This window comes from Gymnoscopelus braueri (assembly GCF_963280865.1).
Source record: "Gymnoscopelus braueri genome assembly, chromosome: 20".
In the NCBI taxonomy this organism is placed as follows: domain Eukaryota; kingdom Metazoa; phylum Chordata; class Actinopteri; order Myctophiformes; family Myctophidae; genus Gymnoscopelus; species Gymnoscopelus braueri.
The window spans coordinates 28,927,214-28,938,425 of NC_137622.1; the positions used below are offsets into that span (position 1 = coordinate 28,927,214).

The 11,212-nt window shown below is 40.5% G+C and overlaps 1 protein-coding gene across 2 annotated transcripts; it reads left to right on the top strand.

Annotated features, from left to right (window-relative positions):
• Positions 1-921: 921 nt before the first annotated feature.
• LOC308076171 (leptin receptor overlapping transcript-like 1) lies at positions 922-7,623 on the top strand. Of its 2 annotated transcripts, XM_080416313.1 has the most exons (5): positions 922-1,055; positions 2,256-2,331; positions 3,275-3,461; positions 3,866-3,978; positions 6,526-7,623. In XM_080416313.1, coding segments are annotated over exons 1-5 (393 nt in total). In that variant the 5' UTR covers positions 922-1,039; the 3' UTR covers positions 6,527-7,623. The 2 variants fall into 2 exon arrangements, with proteins under 2 accessions (XP_080272439.1, XP_080272438.1); XM_080416312.1 differs by having other exon boundaries at positions 3,866-7,623.
• The last annotated feature ends 3,589 nt before the right edge of the window (positions 7,624-11,212 follow it).

Sequence of the window (11,212 nt, forward strand, 5' to 3'; positions counted from 1 at the left end):
TGTTGGGCTTGTTTAAACCAGTATGTGGTGCCATGGGATCTGTGTAAAATGTTCCAAAAATCCCCCCCCCCACCCCTATCTTTTGGCTCACTCCCAGCAGATTGACGACACCACAACTTTTCTCAGGTTCACAGCATTTATTGCCAACTCTGTTGGACAACAACACAAAGTGTGGTTGGTGGTGTGATTATCAAGATGCAGCTCTTGCCCCAAAACAGGAAAAGCAGCAGCATAAGGGGGCTTTGGGCTTATAATTACAATATTCACAGTGTGATCGTATAGTATACTTTTTTAACAACATGAATTAGCAGTGAAACCATTTTTAATACTTTTTAAAAATTCTATGCAAAAGGCTCTTAATAAAATCAAGAATTGATTAACTAATTTCCCTTCAGAAACGTACCCGTTAGACAACAACACAAAGTGTGGTTGGTGGAGTGATTCTCAAGCTTGATTGATTGATTGATTGATTGAAATTTTTATTAGGCAAAAGAATGTAAAACAACACAGTTACATTTATAATGCTTTTGTCTAAAAGGTCCGGCCAAAAAAGTGCTTGCGGACTTGTTTCCGTTGGGGTCCTTGAGTTAATTTCATAGACATATATAGTAGCAACCAAACAGTTCAAAAATCAACATGAAAATACAGATAATACAGAAAAAATATCACTATGTACAAAAAAAGCATTTAAAAAAAGGGGGGGGGAAGCATGGAAAAATAAAAATGATATACAAAAAAAGCATGAGGAAATACAAAATATGTACAAAATGCTCACACAGCTCTTCGTCTTGCCCTATTTTCAAATAGCCGATGTCATAGGTTTAAAGTACTCTTGGCCTAGGTTGCTTCATTTGGGCTTGTTTTCATAAACCAGGTTGCTTATTTCTCTCGCAAATAACCTGGCAACCGTGGCACAGACCGGTAGGACTAGGCTGCAGCAGCACGGTGGAGGAGGGGGCATAAGATTGTTGTCGTTTCTCCCTGGCCGACTGGCTGTGTTTTGTTTCAAGCTTTCGTTTCTGCCCAGGAAGGAGGAGAAATGGCCGGGATTAAAGGTAACCGAACTGCACTCTACAACAACATGATGTCCAGTGGCTAGAACATTTCCAACACAGTCGATTTGAGTGACGTTATATTTGCTTTGCTGCTAGCCACACCATGAACTTAAAACAACCATGTAGGGAACCCGTTAGCCACAAGGCCAGTAGTTAGTTACACAACCCGACTGGCCCGGATGGCATCTACTTAGGTTGACTTCATGGATAAACCAGCTATATATCGGCCAGCTTGGTTCAGGCCAACCAGGTGACTGTTGTGGTTGCTTTACTGCAGAACAGACGAGACGTCTGTCTCTGTGTGTGTGTGACTGCATTAGCTCTAAAGCTAACTGCTGTATCCAGGCAAGTGGCAGGCAGTGGCACTGATGTGGCATCCTCAAGATGTGGCCCGTCAAGATGCATTAGTTTAGTTGTAAAGCTATCCAGGCATCCATCCAGGTAGTACAGCGGTTCTCAACCTTTTCAGGCCATGACCCCCCCCCCACCCCCCCAAAAAAAATGATCATATTTGAACTGGGGACCCCCCCACCCCGACAAGCACTTGGAATGTAGGAGTCGAGGCATTCCATTTTCGGTTCCACAGATAAAAATTGTGAAAATAGCAGATGTACAAGACAAGTGTGAGCTTATAGATTGGCTGTTTTCACAATTCTTGCCTCTTTAGTCTTTCTTACATTATTTGACAATTTGGCCAATGTTTGACCAGTTTTTATAGTATAGCTTGTTGATTACTTTTGACGCAATAATGGTCTTTTTCCTTTCTTTCTTTTTTAGGTATTAAAAAGGTCTTAAAAGTCCTTAAATTGTCACTTCACTGTTATCTGGGGACCCCCCTGGGGATCCCGACCCACAGGTTGAGAACCACTGCCCTAGTATACACTCCTACAGGGCTTCACATAATCCCAACGTGATCTGGTTTGCTGTGCTTTAGCTGTTACTTGACTTACTTGTTAAACCAGCTGATTCATCACATGATGTTACATCCTTTCTCATACTTAGCCAGGCGCCCCCTTTCCATCAGATTATGTGTTTTTTTTCAAGGGGCACACACATTTTGATCGTTTATTTATGTCCACATAAAGGAGAATTATTTCTCTTATCTCTCTCACACTCACATCACATTTTACCCATAGGTTCACAAAGAAATCATTGTCACACTATCGATGCTAATCGTACCACCCTTGTGTCCCTGTTCAGCTCTGATCAGCCTGTCTTTTGGAGGTGCTGTTGGTCTCATGTTCCTCATGTTGGGATGTGCTCTCCCTGTATACGAGTAAGTGTTGGGATTCGTCATATGCTGCTACTTCCCTAGCCCACAAGCAACTCTTCGATTCTGTAATGCTATCTGGCATCTAGAGTTGCAATACCAACCCTTGACAGCCCATTCATCCAAACAGAAAAGTCAGATCTGATTGTATTACTGATTGTACAACTTTAAACTCACCAACATTGCAGCTGTACGGAAAGCTTGGATCATCTTGGATAATCTTTCTAAAAGTGTTGGAGTTTGGAACCGTTGGAAATCATTCAACGGTCCTGCGTACCACCTGTTTCGAAATTGCACATAATGCAGGAGGCAGCAGCACGTTTCGTTACTGAAAACGAGCACTTCCAAACTCCAACACATTATTAGCTCATAACATGTCTATGGTGGATTTTTATGAAACAAAAAATGTACAGAAACAAAGAGGATAATCCAAAGCTTTCCATACAGCTGCATTTAACGTCGTTTAATACTATCAGATCAGACTTTTCTGTTTGGATGACTGGGCTGTCAAGGGTTGGTATTGCAACTCTAGACGCCAGATATTAAAAATAGCATCTAAGAGTTGCTTGCGGCTACTACTGCCCCATGGAGGGTGAGGCCGATTTCAGAGATCTGGACACGTTACTGTCTCTTTATAATTGCCATTAACACAGCGATATCATGGAATGCAGGTTGCTAGTAATATGTACACTCTTCTTTCTGTATCTCCTGACCTGCATTGACCCCACATTGAGCCGCAGGCCACTTCATAACAGCAATGCAGACCTGGAATGAAGTGGATAAAAAATTAGATTTGAGTTAGTTGTGCGAGTTTAAATAATCACAGAGGGCAATTGGTTACAGGCCTTCTAATGGCTATGAAGTTACTTCAGCAGGGATTGAGCCCATGACCATTGAATGTTTGGTCTTTGCTTGTTATTGTAATGAATGGTGGTCTCTGTCTCTGCAGCACATACTGGCCCCTGTTCCTTCTCTTCTTCTACATCCTCTGTCCAATCCCTTACTGCATTTCCCGGAGAGTGGTTGACGACACAGACTCGGCCAGTAATGCCTGCAAAGAGCTGGCCATATTCCTCACAACGGGGATCGTGATCTCAGCCTTTGGCCTGCCCATCATTTTCGCTAGAGCCAGTGTAGTAAGTGATCTTCTTCTTATCACGCTTTAGGGCGGTACTGTAAAACAGTGGCTTACAAATAATTATTAGGCAACATTTAACATTGAGTGTAACCTCATCAATCTGCACTGCAGGGAATTGGACAACGAGAAAAATTGAATATGTGCTATTTTACCAAGAATGTTCGAAAATTAATTTGTACAAAAAAAAAAAGTTTAGCTTCTGGAAAAGTGTCTTGTAGAGCAAATAGCTGTTCTCACAAAAATGTACAAGCATTTGACTGGTGACCAGTGTCACACTGCTGTGTAATGAACTGTAGTGGGGCATGTTGAAAATGTTGATGAAGATTTTGGCCTAAATATGCACTGCCAAGCGGCAGAATGTGGGAGCGTTGTTGACATGAATTGTTAATGTCTGATTTGCAGATTGCCTGGGGGGCGTGTGCGCTTGTGCTAACGGGTAACATGGTCATCTTTGCGACCATCCTGGGGTTCTTCCTCGTCTTCGGATCCAATGACGACTTCAGTTGGCAGCAGTGGTAAACGACACAGGGAGTGGGCGGGGGACCTTAGTCTGAACTGTTTTTATTATTAGCGTTAATATTATTATTGTTGTTACTACTGCAGCTCTTGTTATTTATATGACCACCCATCCATAGATACACAAATCCAGTGCAATACGTTTTTCTTGTTCTCTTTCTTTTTAAAACTGTAATGCATTTGTTAAACTGACACAAATTGTATGGGAAATGTTGACTTTCAAGTTTCTTTTTTTATTAAGTTATTTATTTTCCTGCTTTGCTGTTGCTGTCATTTGGAGTGTAGTGAGCTGACAAATGCAGATTGCAGTTGCTCTTGTTTTCTGTGCAAGCCTATAACGAAAAACTAGAAAAATAAATACTAGGGCTGTCAAAATTAACGCGTTAACACATGCAATTACTTTGAAATGTTTAATGCGTTAATGAAACATAAATAATGCAATTCACGCTATTGACGTGTTTTACTTTAAAGTGTACGACCAGAAGTGTTATTTGCATTAGCGGTGTGACTTGACATTGGCCGCTGCTCAGGAAGTGAGACAAGACGACCCGGGGACGATTTAGTATTTTTCTAAATTCAGATTTTGTTCACCGATCACATAACTAGGTGAAGAGAGCTTCACACATATATCACCTTCTGTGTTGTCTCACAGTTTATTTAAGATCTACTGTGTTTATTTTAGTTCGAAACACACATTTGACTGTCGGACACATTTCACAGACACATTTCCATGTGTGGATCAGATTAGAGTTGAATCTTTTTCTTCTCTAAACTTGGCTTTAACTCAAATCTGCTTCATTTTAACGGCCATTTATAAATTATATTTATGCCAATAAACAATAGCATTTCATTTTATATACCTCTTTTGTGTGGATTCCTCATTCATTTGGTGGTAGTTTGATTCCAAATTGAAATATCCTCGTTTTAAATGCGATTGAAAAAATGCAATTAGTGTGTGCAGTGCAGTTTGTGCAATTCATTCGTTTTTTGTTTTGATGGTTTGACAGCCCTAATGACTATCCAGTTGAATGTCAGCAAGGATCTGTATTGACCAAAAGGACAGGGCAACAGCTGCCTGACGTCTGTTTTTCTTTTTAGTGGATGTTCTGTTAATAAGGTATTTCTATGTTATGAGTAGAGGCAGGTGTGCTTATCTAGTCCGGGTGCCGGGGTTGAGTGTGAATCAGCAGAATTCTTTGTTTTTCTTTTACTTTTTGGCATTTCTGCTTTAGTTTGATAGAGACTGTTGTGTTAACAGAGAGACAGGAAAGGTGGGAGAGTGAGTGGGATGACATGCAGGAAAGAGCCTCTGGTTGCATTCGAACCCTGGGCAGCCGCGGGAAAGAGGAGAGCCTTATTTATGTGGTATGCATGTGCTCTTACCAGATGAGCCACGTCACGCAAATCAGTAGAAATTTGACAACACTCACTGTGTTATCTGCCTTTCCACCACTAGCTGACACAAACTCAAGATGTTTCTATTCAGCATGGGCCTTTGTAACAGCTAATATAGTGATCAACTTTCATCCCAACTAAGAAGTGGTGTGGCTCGGCACCATGTGTTGTTGTTCAGTATGTAAAGGAATCATGTTATTATTGTTCGACCGCTTACTTTCAACCCCAGGAATGATCCATGGAATGGTGTTTCTTAGTGCAGGAATGTGATCCCTTATTTTCCAGGATTTCTGTGGTGTAACATAGCCTCCAATCATTTCTAATGTGACATTGCAGTTTTCCTTCCTTGTTTTGCGTCCCTCATCACTTGCTTCTTCTTACGAGATGATCATTATTCTGAAATTGAGAGATGATGTCTAGGACCATGAGGACACAGAGTAGTAACCCATGAAAACTAACTGCTTATGGCACATCGGATATCCTCATTGCTTTTATTTATTGAGAGAAGGTTTTGACTGTGTCCCTACAGTACCTAAAAAGTACTTAAGTAATTTTAAGGGATACATTTTCACTCGGTGAGATCAAATTAAAATGACTCTGCATTTCTCAGATGCTGATTTGATACATCCTGCTTTCTCCCCCAACTCTCTTGTTCTACCTAGCTTGGCATTTTGACTGTGATAGCTCTTACCTCACTGTAGCCATAAGCTAACTTGGTTGACTCGACTAGGAAAGGTTAGAAAATGTAAAAAAAAGCTTAGCCAAGTTATGACCTGGAATACCTATAGCACATAAGTATTAAAATGTTTCCTTTTTTGTTCCTGTAATCAAAGCAGTCCTTCAATTTCATTATGTTCAAACAGCCTTGGCCTAAACGTTGAAAATCTGAATCCAGTTCTGTGAAAGCACATAGATCCACATTTGTCACACCACCTTCCCCCATAAACGACTATTGCTTTCTTATGATTAGAGGAATCTGTGCACTTGTGTGAGATATGTTGTAGCTATAGGCCTGTCGGGGTCAGTTGTTCGTCAGGTGTGGCTTTCCAGTTAGTGATTAAGAATTTGTTTGCTTCGCTGTGTATCCCTGCCCTGGTCATTTGAATCTATGGTCTGGGTTTTAAAGGATTGTTTCTTTTTTTCTTCCACAGATGGTACAGTTCTCTTTGTGAATGTGAATAAGTGGTCTCTGGAAGAAGTAAAACTAAATCCTGTCTCCAAATAAAGAGTTGGAGTCAAAAGTGTTATATATTGTAAGTAAGCGGTTTGGAAAGACTCGGACAATTCTGTTATAGTGTTTTTATCGGACACAAAAAAGGAAAAGTTCTAATTGGTTTGACTTTTTTTGCTATTGTATGAAACTTTTTGTAAGATAAGACGTGTCGCATGTTTCCAATGGAGGTTATCTCATTTTGGAACCAAACTCACCCAAAGTTCTCTACAGCAGCAATTCAAAGCTCTGGGGAATATATTTTTTCATTTCCATGCTGGTTAGATTCATGAACGAGCTGAAACTTTCCTTCTCATTTTCCAGAGATCACAGACTCGATATAGATTGTAATTGACAGCACCACACTGACAACATATATTACCATATTTAACCAGCTTAAATACAAACAGTTGACCTGTGTATTTCTTGTTTAATGTAACAACAGTTTGAACAGGAGCTAACTGACCCATTTGTAGTGGACTATAGGCATATCTATTATGATCATTGAGGGGTGTATTACAAAAACGGACTCTGAAGTCCTATCTTATCTGTTTTGTACCCAAAGTAATTTGAGTTAGCATAGATTTAGGAAAACAGCCTTTACATAACAGTTCCTAAGGCAAACTTCCTATTCTAACTCTAGTTGAGATTTGCTTCTGTAATAGTATCTTAGACCTGTCCTATCTTAATTTAGGATTTAAGATGTGACGTTTCTGTAATATGCCCCCTGAAATGTAAATGAACAGCTTTTAATATGTATATCAAGTCAGTGATGTTTGGCTCTTGAAGTTAACCTGAAAGTGTCGCAAAATCTGGGTAATGTATATATGGAATGGGTTTGTCATTGTTTTGTTTTTTGAGAAACCTTTTATGTTATTTCACAGATCTGAAAATAATATTTTATTTATTCATTTTTGTTCGGATGCTTTGATGTAGATGTCCAAGGCCATTTTCTATCTTCAACTTGTGTTTTAAAGAGGCAGAAGTCAGCATGGTGGTTTTCTTCTTTTTCTTTTTTTAAATAAATGCCATTTTTGAACATCCTCTTCTTTTTGTATTGTTTAAATTGCAACTCATTAACAACATCCATCAACTCAACAAAAGTCTACAGTATGTTATGAGTTGCAAATATCCTAATGAACTCGCTAATACACCTTTGTGTCCACCTGTTCACGCTTCCTCTACCCCCTCACCTTTTTACCACTCAAGCCATATATCTGTATATGTATGACAAATAGCAATCACAAGTTCACAACACATGAGCTTGTAGATGACCTATTTTTGTTAAAACTTTGAAAATAATAATAATAGGGAAGATACAGTAGGGCTAGAATGGTTAATAATCAAGACAACAGTACCATCATCAGCATGGTTGTGGGTTCGAATCCACCGTGGTGCATCCGGCTTTGTTGGGGGTCTATGCGAACACGATTGGCCCGTGTTCGGGGGAGGGAACTCCTTGGGTACCACTATGTCATGAAGAGAACTGGTGCCTCTTGAGTTGGGAGGTATCACTCTTATACAGTTAGAATATTCAGCAAGCTAGTATCTTTTTCTAAATGATGAAGCGACCTATGCATTGTGTACTATCCAGTTGAAAGGGACAGGTAATGGCAAGAAAGGTCACAATTTACCAGTTGTATTTCAAGGTTATACCACTAATAAATCAGGACATTATGTACGGTAAATGCTTTTCTTTTCTAACTACACACCTAACTTCATCCTTTACAGTTTAGAGACATTGTAGTTCTGTAGTTTAAAAAATGCACCACTAGACGTCGGAATCAGTCAACCACATGAGCCTTATTGTCCCTATAATGTCCATGTCTTAATAGGCAAACATTCACTGAAAATAGGCGAACATAGATCTACAAGCTCATGACACATGAAAACGCGATGAGTTGTGAGCTTGTAGATCTGCTATTTTTGGCAAAGATATTTATTGTAGAGGGAAAAAAGGAGGGGGACAAAAGATTCCTGAGGTATCCGGTGCACAATGCGAATGCTTAACATTTTACCCCCCAAATGTATGTATTTGCCTAACATTAACCTGAGGTTTTGTCTCCTCCACTGGTAAGAAACTGCGGTAGCAAGCGAAAGCAGTTCATGAAGGTTTGACATTATCTCTCCTCTTACATTATAGACTGAACAGTTGTTTCAAATGTGTCTGTGCCTTTATACAAATGAATATGTAACTCTTGATACAAATCTATATAAGATGATATTTATTGCTGAACTCGAAATCTTGAAAAGATTTAACTGTTGACCATATCTATGATAAGCAATGAAGGGCAATTTTCTGAACTTAATTCTTATTTCTGAGCTTGTGAGAACACAGTTTGGTTGGTACAGAAGTGGATTTATAGTGTTTCATATGAATTGACCGTCTGTTTTTAATTTATCTCTGCTGTCCGGCAGAAACCAGCTAACTCCAAAATGGTTAGGAGTTAAGAGGTTTTTTGATTGATTGATTGAATATTTTATTAGGCAAAAAATGTAAAACAGCACAGTTACATTTAAAATACTTTGTCTAACAGGTCCGTTCATAAAAGTCCTTGCGGACTTGTTTCCAATGAGGGCCTTGGTATTTAATTCATAGGCATATATAGTGGCACCACAGTTCAAATATCATTACAAAATAAACAGCCAAAAACAATATATAACACTATGTACAACAAAAAAAATAAAAAAGAGGGGGAAAAAATATGTACAAGAACAGGGGGGGGGGGTCTGCTGTCTAACGGGAAAATGGTACTACCTCCACCTTTGGCCTCCTGAAAGGTGATTTTTTAAGGCTCTTTTAAATGAGCCCAGCGAACTGCATTTTTTGAGGGATGGAGTTAGACTATTCCAATCCTGGGTGGCAGTGCTGTAGAAGGAGAATTTGCCCATGTTTGATTTATGGGTGGGTGGTACCAAATTGTTGTTAACGCTCCCTCTGGTATTGTGACTGTGGGTGTCGCTAACCTTTTGGAGGTATTTACTCAGATATGCGGGAATTGGGGGCATATCGGGCAAATTTGCATTTACAATTTTGAAGGCCAGTCCCATTTTTAGTTGTTTAACCCTGTCTTCCACCCTGAGCCAGCCTAGGCTGGCAAAATGGGTGGGAGAAAGGTGGGTCATGGGCCCCAATCCGAGGAGTAGCCGAATCAGTTTGTTTTGGGAGGTTTGAAGCTTAGTCTTCAGTGACACTGAGGTGTTGGAGTACCAGGAGGTGCAAGCATAGTCAAAAAGTGGTTGAATCAGGTCCCCAGAGAGGGTCCTGAGGGCCTGAGGGTTGACAAAAGAGGAAACTCTGCCCATAAATTTGGTTCTCTGGTTTACTCTTTTGACCACCTTTGTAGCCATGCTATCACCTGTCAGGTATTTGTCAAGTACACAACCCAAATAGGTAATCTCTTCTTTGCTAGAGATAATTGTGTCATCGACTTTGACCTTGAAATCATTTACATCCATCTGTCTGAGGGAATGTTTGGTCCCAAAGAGAATGGATTCAGTTTTCCCAAGGTGTAGTGACAGTTTGTTATCGGTAAGCCAAGTACGGATTTTTGAGAGTTCGGAGCTGAGCGCCTCCTCAACTTGCAACTTGTCCTCTCCCGAGATCAGGAGTGCCGAGTCATCAGCGAACAGGAACAATTTGCAGTTACAGGCAGCACTCATGTCGTTAATGTATAGAAGAAACAGTAACGGCCCTAGAATGCTGCCCTGAGGAACCCCACAGCTCACCGGGAGGGATGAGGACATGGTTCCGTTGATGTCAACCACTTGTTCTCTTCCCTCCAGGTAAGATCTCATCCAGTTTAGTGATGTGCAGTCAAAACCAATCGCCCTCAGCTTATCAAGTAAAATTGAGTGGTTTACAGTGTCGAACGCTTTTTGGAGGTCCAACATGACCATGCCGCAGTATTTGCCCGCGTCTACCTCACGTTTGATGTAGTCGGTCAGATACAGTAGGCATGTGTCAGTGGAATGGGAGGTTCTGAAGCCCGATTGGAATTCAAACAACAGTTTATGCTCGCTGAGGTAGCTGTTGATTTGTTCTTGAATTAATCGCTCTACAACCTTTGAGATGGAACAAAGGATGGAAACAGGCCTATAGTTGCCAGGTTCTAATTTGCTTCCTTTTTTATGCAGAGGGATTACTCTTGCCAACTTGAAATCCTGTGGGACGTGACACTGGCTGATGGATAGGTTTGTGATTTGGGCTACTATGGGGGCAATAGCAGTAGCTGCGTCTCTGAGGAATCTGGTGGGGATATTGTCAAGGCCGGTGGCCTTGTTTGGCTGGAGGGCGAGTAGTTTTTTCTGCACATCATCAGCATTTACTGGTTTGAATGAAAAAGAGTCTTTTTTAGCCCCTAGTTTAACATAGTGAGCATGGATGTGGTCAGAGCCGTACAAACCTGAATGCTGAGGAAGTTTGCTTACCAACTGGGTTGCAATGGTGGTAAAAAAGCTGTTAAAACAGTTTGCTACCGCTTGCTTGTCGGTAATGAGCATGCCACTTGAAATAATGCAGATGTTTGTAGCTTTGGTTTGAATTTTGTTGTTGCAGCCCAATTTCTGTAGCGCTTCCCACAGCTTTTGTGGGTGGCTTTTGTTTGCCTCAATACTTTCATTTAAGA